The sequence below is a fragment of the Hemitrygon akajei genome, chromosome 12 (genome assembly GCF_048418815.1).
Source record: "Hemitrygon akajei chromosome 12, sHemAka1.3, whole genome shotgun sequence".
Taxonomy (NCBI): Eukaryota; Metazoa; Chordata; class Chondrichthyes; order Myliobatiformes; family Dasyatidae; genus Hemitrygon; species Hemitrygon akajei.
Genome location: NC_133135.1, coordinates 70,189,838 through 70,208,714, shown reverse-complemented (window position 1 = coordinate 70,208,714; position 18,877 = coordinate 70,189,838). Strand labels below are relative to the sequence as shown.

The 18,877-nt window shown below is 40.6% G+C and overlaps 1 protein-coding gene across 14 annotated transcripts in view; it reads left to right on the top strand.

Annotated features, from left to right (window-relative positions):
* nr5a2 (nuclear receptor subfamily 5, group A, member 2) overlaps positions 1-18,877 on the top strand; it is a 188,432-nt gene that overhangs the window by 165,558 nt on the left and 3,997 nt on the right. The window contains exon 8 of one of the 14 annotated variants that reach the window (XM_073063451.1): positions 10,149-10,948. The exons of the other annotated variants lie outside the window; for them this stretch is intronic. Within the exon in view, the coding sequence (XP_072919552.1) occupies positions 10,149-10,165 (17 nt within the window). The 3' untranslated portion in view covers positions 10,166-10,948. Of the gene's footprint in view, positions 1-10,148; positions 10,949-18,877 lie in introns of those variants that run through there. 14 annotated transcript variants of the gene reach the window in all.

Below are 18,877 nucleotides of genomic sequence, written 5' to 3'. Positions count from 1 at the left end.
GTGGGATGCCCTCAATCTTCTATAATTCAGTGAGTACAGGCTCAAAGCCATCAAATGCTTCTCATACATTAACCCTTTCATTCACGGGATAATTCTTGTGAACCCCCCCTCTAGACCCTTTCTAATGTAGTACATTGTTTCTTAGACAAGGGACCCAAAACTGCTCACAATACTCCACGTGTGGTCTGACCAATGCCTTATAAAATCTCAGCATTACATCCTTGCTTGTATGTTCTGATCCCTCGAAATGAAAGGTAATATTGCATTTGCCTTCCTTTCTAACTACTGAACCTGCAAGTTAACCTTTAGAGAATCCTGCTCTAGGAACTTCAAGTTCCATTGCACCTCTGACTTTGATTTTGCTCCCCTTCTAGAAAGCCTTCATTCCTTACGAACAATCACCATCAACTGCTTGCATCCGTTTCAACAAAACAAAAGAAATAATCCGTCTAAATTGGCTGCTGCCTCTCATGCATCTGAAGTTGGAAAACCTGGAACACAAATGGTGGGACAGTAATCAAGGAACTCAAATAAGGATGAAAATCGTTAGGGAGGGTTTTCTCAAGAAAAACAGCAGTAAGAGTGATGCAAATCATAATTAAGTCACAAAGCGATAATTACAACTTTTACTTCTGTAGGCTCCATTGTGCAATAGTTTTGGAATACTAACTGTAACAATGACCTTTTTAAGTCATGTGGGCATGGACCGAAATCTAGCAAGGGGAGTGTGCAGGAGTGGGAACCTAATTCAAACCACAAGCTGTCTCCATTTCTTCGTTAGGATGCTAGTGGTATTCCTGCTGAACTGTACAATAACAAGAAACTGCAAAACACATAATGGTTATACACATTTTTGGCAAAAGCAGCAGGTAGATCTGTGATAAAGGTAGCTCCAAACATTTCCATTGTCATTGGTGCTATGCCAACATGCAGCAGAAGGTGTGTTGTTGCTTCTCCAGGAGCTGTACAGGAAGTGCCCTATTGCTGGATGCATGTGACTAGTGCCAATATATTTATTTTGAATATTAAAGTCAGTGTTGGCACATGGCCAAGTGGTTAAGGCGTTGGTTTAGTGATCTGAAGGGCGCTAGTTCAAGCCTCAGCTAAGGCAGCATGTTGTAGCCTTGAGCAAGGCACTTAACCACACATTGCTCTGTGACAACACCAGTGCCAAGCTGTATCTTGCCCTTGCCCTTGCCCTTCCCTTGGACAACATCAGTGGTGTGGAGAGGGGAGACTTGCAGCATGGGCATCTGCCGGTCTCCCATACAACCCTGACCAGGGCACAAATCCATGGTCTCTTGAGACTATCAAAGTCAATATATGAGAATAGTGCCAATGTATTGATATAAAATCCAGGGACATAGGAGCAAAGCCTACGCTATCAGCTGTCTACAGAATCCATTCTGTGACTTCAGACTAGATTTCCTTTCCTTTCACTTAGTCTAGCATGACTCCCAGATGTGGAAAAAGATAAAAATGACTTTTAAATTTTAAAGCAATGTTACATTTATCCCTAAATCCAGCAGTTTCCTTTGATGTCAAGTTTTAAATTTCACCAATTTCAGAATTGCCATGCACTTCCCAAGAAACATGTTCCTAACAAAAAGGCAGTAAGAAGTATCAAAATGAGCTGTACAATACATGTATGGATTTGCTTATCTGCTTTTGGTATCTTTATACTAAAACTTCAGCTGAACAGACAGCTACAGGAAATTAATTCTTATATCTGCCACTCTCAATTCCACAGCTTCAGTGAGAAATATCTCAGGAAAATTGTCATATCACAAGCTGAAGCTGTGATCTTTTTTCGTTTTTGTTTTCTTTTCCTCCTCCTTCATTCCCCTTCTGCTCCTCTAACCTTTCCTGCATGTGTCGTTGAGGAGCAGAAAAGCAGCAATGAATGACATTGCATTCACAAGGTCCCATAGGTACAATGGATCATTGAAAGGGATGATTGCAAATATCTATGCTGAGTCTAGGGTGGAAAATTGATCAAAAGAGCCATAAAGAAGAACTGTAGAATAGACTTGCAACACTTCACACTCTATTAGTATCTGAGGAGAAAGTGTGGCTTGAAAGGGTTTGAGCATGTTTATACTTCTTTTTTATAACAATAACCCATTCTGTTTTTAATCTTGCTGTTCAGAACACTGAGATATCCATTATCCTGGTTGTTATTTTCAAATCGGCACTGTCACTCATCTACTAATATGTAATTACTCAATCTAAATTAATTGATCACTATTATGCTTGGATATCCATCTTTATTTTTCTGATGATTACCAGTCATACTTAGTTTTGAATGTTTATGAAACACTGTATACAAAATTATCTCTAAACTGTCCAGTACTGGGTAAGTTATAACTTCAGGGAGAAAGACTAGTACAAAAAAAGACTTCTGCTTTGTTGTACTTTCATCATTTGTTAATGACAAAGGAGGTCTGTGCTGATTTTATTATATGTAGATTTTTAAGAAACTGCTCACCAGGCAAAATATAACATCCATTTGAAATGAGGTTCAAGGGAAGGAGATATCTAGGTCTGGGTACACAGGGACAATTCAATCTCCATTTTGAAGTCAGTACCTCAACTATAAAAAGACAGTTTTGATTATAAGTGCGGATATAGGAATTTAAAATAGAATTGGTTGCACAAACCTGTAAGAATCAATCTATTGAGGTAGTGGAAGTGACAAGTTAGGAGAAAGCCTTGATTTCTGATGAAGGGGGTGTAGTAGAAAGGGAGTAATTAATCAATAGCACAGAAACATGATTCAATGTTATTTTTATATTTTTCTCATAAATTCCTATGTCCACATTTAGAATGGAAACTGCATGTTCATATGTCATACCGTAATTATAAGTTCTATTATAAATCTGTACAATGGAAATTTATGATTGAAAAATACATTATGTACAAAATTAAATATATATTAGTACTGCTATCATGATTGAGAATTCAACATTGTGAATACATTATTAGCATTATATATTTATAGGCTGATATCTGAATAACCTACATGATGTTTAAATAACTCATACATTTTATTTAAAAGAATGCATCCTGGTATCTTTACTGGTTTCCTGGAAATACAATGATGGACAGAGTTGTAGATCTCAATAATTTTATGTTTTCCAGCTAAGTTACTCTTTGCTGTGAACTCTTTGGTGGTAATTTCCAGGCTCTTTAGTCAGTGCAAATGGTGACTGGCTTTTTTGCATTTGTTGAGTGGATGAAATTCAACTATAAGCTACTAATCTGCAGTCTAATTTAGCAGAGAGAGGCTTCGGATTGCTTGGCCTTTGTTTGTGCATAAGCATATTATTTGACATGCTACCATTTTGAGGAATGTTATCTTTATGTACATAAATTATCAAATGGACATTAATAGAAAGACTTACTTATTTCTCTAACATGAGTCAGAGATAAAACAGTAACATAGCTTTTGAAATTTCATGCACTTCTGGCAATGTTTAGTTACTGTAATCAAAGCTGTTAATTTGACAAACAGTTTAAAAAGAGAAACCCAAGAGCTAATGGTGTTGAGGAAGCACGGACTGATTATCGCATAGAAAAATAAGAGTCTGAATAAATGGGTCTTTTATTGGGCAGGTAGGTTGTAGCCTACCCACTCTTAAGGGTGAATTTCTGGCCCTCAGTTATTTATGATATGATATATTCTCGGCCAGCATTCATGACGTTGGGGGTTCTGGTTGCATGAGGATTGCTCTAAGAAAGTATCATTACATATCACTCGCAGGTGCTCTATGCATAAGCCTAATCCCATCTCTTAGCCCTTCTAAACAACAATCTTTTACACTACAATTCTATATTTTGAGACTGATCAATATTAATGTAAAATAGATTTTTCATAGTTGCTTGAGAATTTCAGCTGCCTAAGTATTAGACAAATAAGAGATTATTGTATAGTCACCTGGAAGAGGAAGATCTGTGTAAGGTTTGTTGATGATACGAAAATAGATAGATGGACAGGCTTCAGTTGAAGATATGTGCACTCAGCCCTAAGATAAGAATTGGTTAATTGAGAGAGCTAAAACTTGCTAACTGGAGTTTAACATGTGAAAATGTGAGGCTAACCTCTTTGGTAGGAGGAATCGATGCTGAGGATGTTCTATGAGGCTGTGGTGGCCAGTGCTATCATGTTTGCTGTTGTGTGCTGGGGCAGCAGACACCAACAGAATCAACAAACTAATTCGTAAGGCCAGTGATGTTGTGGGGGTGGAACTGGACTCTCTGACGGTGGTGTCTGAAAAGAGGATGCTGTCCACATTGCATGCCATCTTGGACAATGTCTCCCATTCACTCGATAATGTACTGGTTAGGCACAGGAGTACATTCAGCCAGAGACTCATTCCACTGAGATGTAACACTGAGCGTCATAGGAAGTCATTACTACCTGTGGCCATCAAACTTTACAACTCCTCCCTCGGAGAGTCAGACACCCTGAGCCAATAGGCTGGTCCTGGACTTATTTCCACTTGGCATAATTTACTTATTATTACTTAATTATTTATGGTTTTATATTGCTATATTTCTACACTATTCTTGGTTGGTGCGACTGTAACGAAACCCAGTTTCCCTCAGGATCAATAAAGTATGTCGGTCTGTCTGAATCAAAAGGCATACCACTCTAAACGGAGAAAGATTGGAAATGAACAGAGTACAGAGGGATTTGGGTGTCCTTGTGCGTGAAGCACAAAAACCTAGCATGCAGGTGCAGCATGGAGTTAGGAAGACATATGGCACACTGCTCTTATTGCTGGGCGTTGGAGCTGAAAGACAGGAAAGCATCACTACAATCCCACATCACGTTGCTGAGACTGCTCCGAGAGCACTCCAGTACAGTTTTGGAAAGGATATGCAGTGGATTCCATTTAGTTGGGACATATTGGGACCAATATACTTTGGCCCAACTAAGCAGCTGCACCAAATGGACCGAGTTTAATTGAAGTTGTTAGAAAGGACAAACTGAGTAACACACTATGTATTTAAATGAATACAGAACAAATTATAACACTACCAATACTACTGAAGTACTATAAAACTGTGTATTAATTTCTAATACTTATTGACAGAGGAATCCATCCACATGGTGTTCTTTTGACTGTCAGTGAACAGGATCAATGCAAACAACTAGTGCAGATAATGAACTGCTTTCATTAAATGCTGTTGACAATTGAATCCTTCAAATCTTCATTTTCATTGTAACATTCAAGATGATTATTAATACCTTCAGTTAGTATAAAGCTCTGAATTGTCTTATTCTTATTTCTTGCCAACTATCAGTGACAAAAATCACTACTTTTTGAAGATAAATACATGCAGCTGACACTATTTAATATCTGTTTACTCGAAGCACAGTGTTGTGTCTAACAGCCATGCAAGCACACCCGACTAACGCTAGTTAGAAACTGTTTGACAACAGTCTACTGCCCCAATTAAGTGGCATATTGTCCCAAATAAATGAAGGGAATCCTGGTTCTCAATTTGTTTGTGTTCTTTAAGAGTTGTCCCAGATAACTGGCTGCCCCAATTAACCAGAATCCAATGTACTATTATTGGAAACACGGATGATTCTGTAGATGCTGGAAACTTTGAGCAACACACACAAAATACTGGAGGGTCTCAGCAAGTCATCAGCACTGACAAGGAAGGGGGCAGAAGCTAGAGTAAGAAAGTGGGGAGAGGGTAAGGAATGCAGATTATAGGAGACACCAGGTGGGTGGTGGAGGGGAGAATGAAGTAAGAAGCTGGGAAGTGATAGGTGTAAGAGGTCAATGGCTGAAGAAGAAGGGACCTAATAGGAAAGTACAGTGGACAATGGGATAAAGAGAACACCATTCCTCTTTCCCTTTCTTCCTTGACTGACTGACTGACCTCTCTTATCTTCAGCCCTTGACCTCTTTCACCTATCACATCCCAACCCCTTACTTCATTTCCCCTTCCGCCACCCACACTCCTTCTCCTTTACCTGGTCTCAGCTACCACCTGCTAACTTGTACTCCTTTCCATACCCCCACCTTCTTATCCTAGCTTCTACCCACTTCCATTCCCATCCTGATGAAGGGTCTCAACCTGAAACATAAACTGTTTATTCCCCTCCTTGGATGCTGCCTGACTTGCTGAGTTCCTCTAGCATTCTATGTGTGTTACTATTATTGGAGATGTCCTGAAGAAATTTACTGTACTAATTCTGCAAATTGGAGGCTTGTCATATCATGAATGACTTATGAAACTGGATTTGTAGTCTTTGAAATTTAGAAGAATGAAGATGATCTTGTTCAACCATATGAGAACTTACAAGGGTATGACAGAAGTTGAAATGTTTCTACCAGTCAGAAAGTTTTAATGAAGGAACAGACTGTTAAATCAGAGGCCCATAGAAATTCCTTGCAGAGTGTGGGTGTCTCTGATGTTTATTGCAGGCTAGGCCACTGCAGGTGCTTAAAGATAGATTTTTTTAAAAGCTCAGATAACTGCGGGTTATGTGAAAAATGCAGAGAAGCTAAACCCTGGAGCAATTCAACTGAATGCTGTAGCAGGCCCGAAGGAGCAGACAGGTTAATTCTACTCTAATTTCCTTGGATTCATCAAATCTGAACTTGGAAGGGGAACCTTAAATCCAGCTGGCTGCAATATAAATTAAATCCAAATTGCTGCCTGCTGCTCTTTAGATGGTATGAATTCAAATATTGTCAGTTCTACATTTAACTTAGCTCAGAGTTAGCAAGAATACCTGGTCATAGATGACTGTGAGGTGGTTTGTGACTGGAGATTATGATTGTCACACTGAAACTTTCACAGAGGATTGGAGGATAACTCATGTTGCTCCGTTGCTTCAAAAAGGTTCTAAAAGTAATCTGGGAAATTATAGGCCGGTAAATTTGATGTTGGTAGTAGGTAAATTATTGGAAGGAGTACTAAGAGATAGGATCTACAATTATATAGATAGACAGGGACTTATTAGGGAGAGTCAACACGTCTTTGTGTGTGGTATGTCATGTTTAACAAATCTATTAGAGTTTTTTGAGGAGGTTACAAGGAAAGTGGATGAAGGGAAGGCAGTGGATTTTGTCTACATGGACTTCAGTATGGCCTTTGACAAGGTCCCGCATGGGAGGTTAGTTAGGAAGATTAAGTCGCTAGGTATACATGGTGAGGTAGTAAATTGGATTAGACATTGGCTCAATGGGAGAAGCCAGAGAGTGGTAGTGGAGGATTGCTTCTCTGAGTGGAGGTCTGTAACTAGTGGTGTGCCACAGGGATCAGTGCTGGGTCCATTGTTATTTGTCATCTATATCAATGATCTGGATGATAATGTGGTAAATTGGATCAGAAAATTTGCTGATGATACAAAGATTGAAGGTGTAGTGGACAGTGAAGAAGGTTTTCAAAGCTTGCAGAGGGATTTGGACCAGCTGGAAAAATGGGCTGAAATATGGCAGATGGAGTTTATTACAGACTAGTGTGAGGTATTGCACTTTGGAAGGACATACCAAGGTAGAACATACAAGGTAAATGGTAGGGCACTGAGGAGTGCAGTAGAACAGAGGGATCTGGGAATACAGATACAAAATTCCCTAAAAGTGGCGTCACAGTTAGATAGGGTAGTAAAGAGAGCTTTTGGTACATTGGCCTTTATAAATCAAAGTATTGAGTATAATAGTTGGAATGTTATGGTGAGGTTGTATAAGGCATTGGTGAGGCTGAATTTGGAGTATTGTGTGCAGTTTTGGTCACCGAATTACAGGAAGGATATTAATAAGGTTGAAAAAGTGCAGAGAAGGTTTACAAGGATGTTGCCAGGACTTGAGAAACTGAGTTACTAAGAAAGGTTGAATAGGTTAGGACTTTATTTCCTGGAGCGTAGAAGAATGAGGGGAGATTTGATAGAGGTATATAAAATTATGATGGGTATAGATAGAGTGAATGCAAACAGGCTTTTTCCACTGAGGCTAGGGGAGAAAAAAAACAGAGGACATGGGTTAAGGGTGAAGGGGGAAAAGTTTAAAGGAAACATTAGGGGGGGGGCTTCTTCACACAGAGAATGGTGAGAGTGTGGAATGAGCTGCCAGATGAAGTGGTAAATGCGGGCTCACTTCTAACATTTAAGAAAATCTTGGACAGGTACATGGATGAGAGGTGTATGGAGGGTTATAGGCCAGGTGCAGGTCAGTGGGACTAGGCAGAAAAATGGTTCGGCACAGCCAAAAAGGGCCAAAAGGCCTGTTTCTGTACTGTAATGTTCTATGGTTCTATGGTTTCAATCCACGGACTGAAAGAACCTTTACGATTCATCTACAGATTGTAAAATAACAAAGCAGTTAATTTGGAAAGTATTATTCCACTCAGCATCATAAAGAATTTATTTTCATTATGGCTATAAGGTAAAAGAAACCTTGCGACATTCATACAGAATTACCTAAACATAGAGGAACATCCTATTTTGTTACACAAACATGATTTAGTTACTTTAACGTTGGTTAAATTCTGAGCAAAAACACTGTCTTAAGATATTTCTGGCCTCTAAGGTGAATTTACAACAGACAAGCAGAAGGAATCCCTGGGGAATTCTCAGTGATTTTTGTTCTGTCTGGAGTGTGTTTACATAAATTATTACCACTTCCCAGCTCTGATTTGGAAAGGCTAATGATATAATCTGTTGGTAAGTATATACAACTATGTATTTAACTTTAACATTGTAGTAAGTGGAATGTTCTATCTCTGCTAGTGGTAAATGATGAGAGTGATAAACAATAATCTGTGACTTTATGGGGAGTTAAATATAAGGACAGATTTTCAATGGCTGCTCGTTTCCAGCCAAGTTACAGAAAAAAACTAGCTTTGTGGGATGGGGCAACTGGATGTACAGAAGATGCAAAGAATGTATTGTGCACAGATTGTATTGTGTATTGTTTCAGAAGGAGGCATTGTTCTGTATTCCAATCATTCTGTGGGCCACCATCAATCGTGCACACTTTCTTTGTAAGCAGTCAATTCAGCTTGGCACGCAGTTTAATTTGATATTAAACTGCATAATGTCTATTCTTTTTTTCAAACACCTCTTCAGTCCATCTACTATAGGCTTCTTACTAGTGTCAAATAAATTGTACGTGATAGTAATGGGCTAGGGAAAGAGAGACAGGTAGAGAGAGAGGTGGGAGTAATGGAAGGGTGAAAGGAGACTGGGTGGAAATCAAAGATGGGGCAGAGGGGATGGAAAAGAAAAGTGGAAAGAGATGGAGAGCTATCATGGATATCTCACTCGCTCATTCTCTCTCTCACTCTCTGTCTCATTTTTTTACTCCTCCCCCTGCCCTTCATCTCTTTTAGTTGGCAAAGAGCCATCATGGTGGTTGGTAATGGTTTGCTGAATCCAAGGCCACTTCAGGCATATCACTTATTATTGAAAGTAAAACTGCATACGTGCTTGAATTACTATTCTTTTCAAGGACTACATTCTATTTATTGCTCCAATTAGTTTTAAAATTATATTGAACTTCCTGAATGAAATGGCATGGTAACACTTTCCTGGAAGACTGCACGCTTCAGGACCAAAGAGTTAAATTCAATGCAGCCAAATGATTTAATTAAGCATTCTTCAATAAAGTATCTGAGAAAGTAATCCAGCACTGGAATTACTTTCTACAAATATTTATAGTATTGCACTCAGAATTAACTAATTACAACATTTCAACTTGCAAAGAAATGCTAAATATTCACTCACAACTCATTATATTTCTCGGTGTTTTATCATTCAGCATAATGCATTATTCTTTACAATGTTTAAGCTCAACAGAAATTTTAATCATGCATATTTGAATGTATTCTAACCAACTATTCAATAACTGTGTGAGACTCGATTAACAATTAAAATATTGTATAATTGAAATAGCAAGTGAAGGGAGAGCTAACAGTAGAAAAAAAATACATTGCCTTCCCATCTCTAGCTACCTCTAACAGTCTCTTCAATTCATGTGTAGTCGTGACAATCCACTGCAGCATCAATCTAGAGATGGTATCCATCCTTTCCAGTTTCTCATATTATACATTAATGTCAGCAGCAGAATAGAATTTCACAACACTATGAATCCTTAATGCCCAGAATATCTCTTCTTCCTCAGGAGTATGTGGAGATTGAGCATGACATCTGAAAGCTGGACAGACTTCTATAGATGTGTGGTGGAGAGCTTATTGACTGGCTGCATCACCACTGAATGGAAAATCCTACAAATGTAGTGGCTATGGCCCAGTCTATCATGGGTAAACCCCTCCCAGCCATTGAGTACATCTACATGAAATGCTGTTGCAGGAAAGCAGCCTCCATCACCAAAGACCCCCAACACCCCGGTCACGCTCTCATCTTCTTGCTGCCATCAGGAAGGTGGTGTAGGGCTTACAACGCCAGGTTCAGGAGCAGTCACGACCCCTCAACCATCAGGCTTTCGAACCAAAGCGAATAACTTCACTTGCCCCATCATTGAAATGTTCCCACAACCAATGGACTCAAATCCAAGGACTCTTCATCTCAAGTTCTCGATATTTATTGCTTGCTTGTTTATTTATTTATTATTGTTTCTTCTATTTGTATTTGCAGAGTTTGTTGTCTTCTGCACTCTTGTTGAACACTTCAGTTAGGTGGTCTTTCATTGATTCTGTTACAGTTATTATTCTATATTCGAGATATTATTCAATTGCAGTGGGCAGTTTAAATGGTTCAGCATGGACAACAGATGGGCTGTCGAAGTAGAAAGAAGAAAGTCCTTAACTCCAAGTGGAGTCATTGGGACGCCATCATGACAGCGTTCTTTTAGCAGGCTTTCTTACTTTAACGATGCCGAGTTGCTAGCTTGACACTCAACCCAACACGGATGGAAAGCATGTAAGGGGGACGGCTATATTCAAACTCGTGAGCCTTCGCTCCAAAATCCGGCGCTGGTGCCACTACCCCACCAGCTGGCTATATAGATGGGCTGTACTTTCCATTAATGACTCTATAATGAGTATGCCCACAAGAAAATTAATTTCAGTGTTGTATATGGTGACATATATGCGCTTGGATGATAAAAATTTACTTTGAATTTTACCTCTTGCACGCCTGTCATCATTTCCTGTTGAGTCAGGAAAGTTGAAGGCATCCCAGAAACATTATCATGTAACCAAAAATGAGATTCAAAACTGGCAATGCTGCAACAGGACCACACATGTTACAGATAGGATAAATGCTCAGATCAAAGCTCTGCAGTCTTCTTATATCCAATCAGAAAGTGCAGCAAACAGTTAAACATTTAAAAGAAATATCTTTGAAGCCCCCTCCAAACAAGAAATTGCCACATTAAGAATGAAGCACTTGAGAACATTTTAAGGCAGAAGTAAGGACTGGGTAAACCATTTCAGTATCCTATTGAACTCCATTAACACTGAACCATTAACCAGCCAATTGAATTAATTCAATAAGTGCAGCAACTCACCAGCGCTTCTACACTAGCACTTCAAAACCCGATATGTCTAACTCATAATACATCTCCTTTATTTTCAAGTTCCTCTCCGATTCATTGCCCCCAGAAGAATCCTGGAATTCCCTGTTTATATAAATCATAGGTAAAAGGACAGAGTAGCACATACAACGGGGGCCAGGGTAGTGTAGCGATTAGCACGACACCATTATAGCCCAGGCTGTTCCGGAGTTCAAAATTCAATTCCAATGCCATTCTGTAAAGAGTCTCTCTACAGCCTCCTCGTGGAATGCTTGGGTTTTCCCCAGATGCTCCAGTTTCCTCCCACAGTCCAAAGTCATACTAGATAGATTGTATGTGTTACTTTGTCCTTTGTAAATTGTCCCATGATTAGGTTAAGATGAATTGGGGTTGTAGGTTTTCTAGGATGGCTTTGCTCAAAGTGCTGGAATAGCCTATTCTGCACTGAATCAATAAATAAATAAATAAAATACAAATGCTGGAAGTACTCAGCATGACAGGCAGCATCTATGGAGAGGAATAAACAGTTGTCCCTTCACCAGAACCCGCAAGCATCAACTATTTACTCCTCTCCGTAGATGTTACCTGACCTGCTGAGTCCCTCCAGCACTTTTTATGTGTTATTCTGGATTTCCAGCATCTGCAGAATCTCTTGTGTTTATGATAAAAGAATATTTGATTTGCTGCATCGAGTAACAAAGCACCTTTCCTGTAGATCTCATTCTTATTCTGCCCTCTGTCTCATTGCTACCATCAAAGAGGAGGTACAGGTTCTTGAAGACACACACTCAACATTTCAGGACCAGCTTCTTCCCCTCCACCATCAGATTTTGAATGGACAATGAACCTATGAACACTTATTCAGTATTTATATATATTTCTGATTCTGATAAATTGAGGTGAATTGAGAGGAAAGGTCCCAGATTCTAGGCAGTTTATCTCTCCTGATCATATAGGTATTGTAAATGCAGTAATTAGCCTTAGCAATCTAGTAACAAGGACAAAGGTGTTTCTTCTGGGCATTAGCCAGTCACCTTTAATAAATATGTGGACAGCACCAAGATGAGAATCAGCCTTGGCTGTGACATTCAGTCTGGAAGGCATTTTGTCCAAACTTTATGGGGAAGGTCAACAGTTTAGTATGTAACCATTGTCACTTAAGCATCAATGCAATATGTTCTGGATTTTTTTAATTGTGTATTTAGTAGGATCCCTGAAGTCCCAAACTATCAGCTGGGGAGTTTTTGGCTACACTCCGATGTTGAACTTCAGTGGAATCCTGCATTGGGTTACTACAGAACTTATTCTTACAGAGAAGAGTGGTAGTGTCTGTAAAGTTTAGGTATGAATATTTGCCTTCACACTGGCACCAACAGTACTGTGGTAGTGAAAACAGAAAATGCTGAGAAACACTTGACAGGTCAGGCTGCATCTCTGGAGAGAAAAACATTTTGGAGAACTGGTTTTGACCAGAAGGTTCTTCAGAAGTCAAGAATGAGATGGAAAATCTTACGATTACAGCCAATTTACTGTATGTTCATTATAGTACAGGTTAAACAGATTCAACCTGTACCAGCAAGCAAGGCATTTCAAAAGTTATCAAAGGAACTTGAGTAGATACAGTATACCTTTTATACTGTGAACTGATGTGAACATGTACTGACTGAGTTGCACTTTAGCTTTGCAGACAAAGAAACTACAGTATAGAAATAAATACACTGCAAGTTACTAAATGTTTACAAGCACTCATACACAAACATATGACAAAGAAAGCCACAAGAATACTTACAATCTGGACCATAATGCAAAAGATCTCAAAGCTCCAAATTGAGGCTGAGGGAAAATTAAATAGAAAGCCACATTTATAACTTGAAGCAGGAAGAATATACTGATGACTACTTAACAGTAAAATAAATTCCACTTGCCTTTTGATGGAGAAAAATAACAAAATTTAAGCCATTAAATAAGAAATGTAGACAAAACATCAGAAAAACCAGCAGATGCAAAGTAACAAGAAGGCTACCACACTGAGCTGTAAATCAAATAAATTGAGAGATAATCAGAGCTGTTTTTCAGATAAATGTTGGCCAATTCAGGATAACCAAACCAATAGCTACGTACAGAGGAGAAATAAAATGTTCACCCTGACATTACAAGCCGAACACTTGTAGTGGGTTGCATATTGCAGAAGGTGGGATAGAATTTGGGCCAAAGAGATGGCAGTTGATAATTGAAGAAGTTTACATGGATTTTCAAACTATGATCAACAAATTTCCATTGTGGGATTAATAAGAAGGTTGTGGTTTGTAAGGCAGATGGTAAGATTGCCTGGTCTCAGAACTAGCGTAATAACTGGCATAACATTGAAGTAATGATAGGTGGAAAATGATGCTGTAAATTCCAGGATCTCTGTTGCTTACAATACTTATGAATATTACAGAATGGTGGTATGATTAAAATTGCTGATGAGGTGAAGCTCTGTGGGCAGATAATGAGTTGAAAGTAAATTGGTCCCAGTCTATCTAAAGATAATCAATTATGCAGATGGGCTGGGATGTAGCAGAAGATTCTTAATGCAGTCTTGAATAGAGGATAATGCATATATGAACGGATAATCATTAATATGTAAGGGTCCTGTTTTGTATTAAGTCATTAGTTTGTGGAATTGAGGGAAACCCAATCCTGTGAGATACAACCACACAGCTTAGTGATTCAAGGCGTGCTGGTCCACCTGCAAGAAAATATCAAATGAAAGCAAAACATAAAACTTCACTGGCAAACTAAACACTGAAAAGTTTTCTAGTGATCATTAACATTACGCTGATCTTTGAGAAATTATCAATAAAACATGTCGGGCATTGTGGTGCACATGGGGAGCATCAAATTACGTTGAAATGAGGATGCACGAAAAATACCAGTAGACAAAGCCTACAATCAAGCTACCCACTTGATAAAATATTTAATTATTCTAGAAAAGTTTTTAAATAACCAGGTTAATTTGAGACATTGGGTGGGATAGGAACAAAGGAAGATTCACTAGAGGAAAAAACATTGCAGTGTAGAAGGTGAGGTGAACAAGTGGCCTTTAAAATGGGGTGAGAGGGCAAAATCGCCAAACTCTCTGGTGAATACCCAAATACTCAGAATAATCATTTAGTAAAGCAACAACATTGATAACAGTGGACAAGGTAGTTTCAGATTTTATATCACTATTTAAGGCACAGCTTAATAATTCGAGGACATGAGATACTCTACACAATCAAACTCACGAGTAAGTTATGAGTGGAACAAGCCTGAAAGAATAATCAAACTTTTTTCTCATCAAATATCCACATATTCAGAAAATTCACCTTCTTAGTCAGGGGCTCCAGCAAGCATGCTGGCAATATTGCCAGTACTCCTGTAACCTGCAGCACTAGGAATTTGTAGCCCTCCATCCCTTACAACTTTTAAAAGAAAAATAAAACATGATATTCATCAAATAAAAACTGGCAATAAGACTCCGATGTGTCAGGCCTGCACAGACATCCCTGTCTCCACCCAGCTAACAGAAGTCACCTGCCACTCATTTCCAACTTGTCACCTGCAGCCTATTTAAACCCAGCTCTCATCCACAGTCCTTGTTCACCCATCGAACCAGCCTGCCTCAACTAGTTGCTCCTAGCCTTCAGTTCCTTTGTTGCCTATAGAGTATCTGTTCTCTCTGATCCTCTGGCCCTCATGGCTTGTTATTTTTGCAGTCCATTATTAAAGTTATAGCTCATCACTGACTTATCTCTTCTGCTGTGCTTTGGAGGTCAAGCCTCTTCTACGATTCCTGACAGGATGGTGAACCCATGATTGACCCACCAAAATTTGCTAGCCTAAAGGAAATCATCCATCAACATGGGAACACAATCCAGAAGCTGCAGTAAACCATTGACAATTTATTCACCACTCTCAACCAACTATCCATCTCATATAGCAACCACACAGCAGCCAACCTCCTCCTTTGAAGCCCCAGATTCCAGTGCCTGAATGCTTCAATGGATCCCACAGCTCCCAGTGCTTACACTACGAACTTCAGCCATCTCTGTATTCTATGGACCGGGCCAAGGTGGCCTTTGTCATTTCTCTCTTGACTGGGCAAGCTCTGACCTGGGCCACCTCTAACAGGGACAATAAAACCACCATTTGCAGTAAAAATGAGGAATTCGGTGCTGGGGTGTGTTGGGTTTTTGACCATCTGGGACATGGAAGGGAGGCAGCAGGTCAGATACTTTGGTTGCGTCAAGGCCTACTCTCGGTGCTGAAATACACCACAGAATTCAGGACCCTCGCGGCAGAGTGCAACTGGAATACGGAAAGCGCCACTGGCCCATTACTGTCACAGCCTCTCAGAGCTTTTGAAAGATGAGCTTTCCGTCCAGGAGATGCCCACTGACCTCGAAAGCCTCATCACTCTCCGTATTGACAAGCATCTTAGGGAACAATCCTCCAGACCCCCAGCCGGAACACCAGTTCCATTCCCAGAACTATTTCAGGCTGCAGGACCACTAATGAGCAATGCCTCCAGAACTACGCAGTTAGTGAGAGCTCCCTTATTTGCCCCCCACCCCCCCCCCCCCCGAGCATGAATGTCAGTGGAGAAGCCACTTGTGCACTTACTATGCACCAAATCTCCACTGTGTCTGGGTAAACGGCACTACCAGGTAGAGACGGAGGGCCTTCTAACTGGTAAGCTCTCCTCCTCGAGCTCCTCATTCCATCACTATAGCTCAACTCACTCTCTCTGTCCACCTCCATGGCCCGGTGGCTCTACGTGCACAGGAGACTCTGCTGGATTCCAATTTTCTGGACTCTGCGTGTGCAGCTTGGAGTCCCGACTGAACCTATCTCTCACCCCTTCTGTATCGTGGCTGTTGATGGTTGGATGCACCTTGGGATATAGGATGATCAAATCATGCACACGACCTGTACACATGAGCGCCAGCAAGCATCCCGAATCCATCACATTGCTCCTTATCAACTCCAACACTCCTCTCATCTTGGATCACCCCTGATCTCCACTTATGACCCCCTGGTCACTGCTGACTTGGGGACCCACCTGCCTGCAACCTTAGCTGACTTCACCCCGTAAACACGTGTTGATAGATAATGCCTTTGACCTCACTAAACTCCTTCAAAAATACCACGACTTAGCCATCACCTTCAGTAAAAGGGAAGCCAGCACCCTGCGTTTCACAGACCACATTGACATCCTCCCGGCACCACCCTTCCCCAAATCCTCTGTTCTCCCTCTCCCTTCTTGACACCCAAGCCAGGAATGACTACATCACTGAAGCACTACAGCAGGGCCTCATTTGACCAACCCAGGGCCCAGCTGGTGCAGAATACTTCTTTGTCAAAAAGAAAGATGGGAGTCTCAGGGCCCAGGGTCCCACATCACCACCGAATTCTTCAGTTTTGCCACCTTCTGATGGGGCCATGTGATCATGACGGTAGTGGACTGGTTCTCCAAGGTGGCCCACTTCATTGCCCTCTCCAACCTTCCACCAGCCACTGAATGGTGGACCTGGTTCTTCAAAACGCTGCCACCATTTCCCACAGGACATTGTGTCAGACCACAATGTGTCTCCCACTTCTGGAAAACCTTCTCCTCCCTCCTCCGCACCTCAGTGAGTTTGTCCTCCGGCTATATCATCTACAGACCAACAGTCAGTCAGAGAGGATAATAATCAGCAGGTGGAGAAGTTTCTGTGCTGCTTCGCCACCTCTAGTCCTTCCACACGGAAGAAATATCTGTTTTGGGGCAAAGTGTCCCACAATATACATACCTCTTCTGCCACCCTTCGAAATGCTTCATGGCTACCCACACCCATTGTTCCGTGCAGAGGAGACAACAGTGGAGGTCTCACCAGCTGACAGGGTCTTGGTTCACCATTGCCAGAATGCTTGGAAGAGGCCATGGAGGGCCATACTAGATGCCAACTACACCTACTACCACCAGCTGCACCTAGCTAGACCATTCCAGCCAGGAGACTGTGTCTGGCTGTACACAGAGGATCTGCCCATGCACCATTTCTGGCAGTTCTCACCCCCATTCATTGGTCCCTTCAAGATTACCCATCAAGTCAATTCAGTCACTTAATACCTCCTGCTGCCATTGGCCCTCAGGGTCTCACCTACCTTCCACGTGTCTTACCTCAGACCTGTTGTCCATAGACCACTCAACCCACTGAGCCTGCACCTGCAGAAAGTAGGATGATTGGAAGTGGTCCAGTGTACACCGTTCACTATTTGATGAATTCACATCATTGTGGACAGTGGGTGCAGTATCTGTTTGACTGGGAAGGATACAGCCCAGAGGAGGGGTCTTGGGTGCCACTGGGTTTCATCTTGGATCCATCATCAAGGAGTTCCACTGGATCCATCTGGATCATCCTGGAACATTGAGTGCCAGCTGTAGGAGAGGGCTTTCTAACAAGGTCTACACAGCCAGGCATCTCCCAGTCTCCATCCAACTAACAGGAGTCACCTGCCACACATTTCCAACTCATCACCTGCAGCCTATTTAAACCCAGCTTGTTACCTGTGGTGACTAGTATCTGTTTTCTTTTGATCCGTGGCCTCCCATGGCTTGTTATTTTTGCAGTCTGATATTTAAGTTATCGCTCATCGCTGAACTGTCTCTGATGCTCTGCTTTTGGGTCAAGCCTCTTCTACGTTTCCTGACACTATGTCATCAAATAACATGTAAGAATGATGATATACACAAGTCAGCAGGGAAAGGTTTCAGAAGTGATCTCTGCACTGTTACATTGCTGTGAGGTTTGAATGCTCAAAATAGCAATTTGCGTTAGTTAGACACAGAAATTACTTTGTTTAGCTTTGTTGTGTCCTATGTAAAATTCTACCATTTAGATGGAGCATTTCAAACACACCCAATAAAACTGCAAACAAACACATTGTATCTTGCTGGCATCATGTGTTGAACAATAGACTCAGCAACATCAATAGTCTGCACTATTAACTTCCGTGGATAGACAACACAATAATTTAGAGGGGCTGGATTTTGCAAATAAATGTTAATTAATCCCTAAGTGAATAATATTTAATGGATTATAAAGGATAATGCAGACAGTGATCCAGGAGAAACAATGCTTCCCTACTGGCTATGATTAACAGTAATTCACAATTTTAATTTTGCTTTGAAAACTCTTCTTTTGGTTGTAGTTGCCTCATTTTTATGCACATTCCTTTTATTTCAACGGAAAATATGGAATGATGATCTTAGAATGTTTCCACACAGATCATGCTGATATGAATAGAGACATTCATGTAGCTGAAGTAATAATAATCAAATCAATTCATAAAGCTATCTTAACACTGAGCAA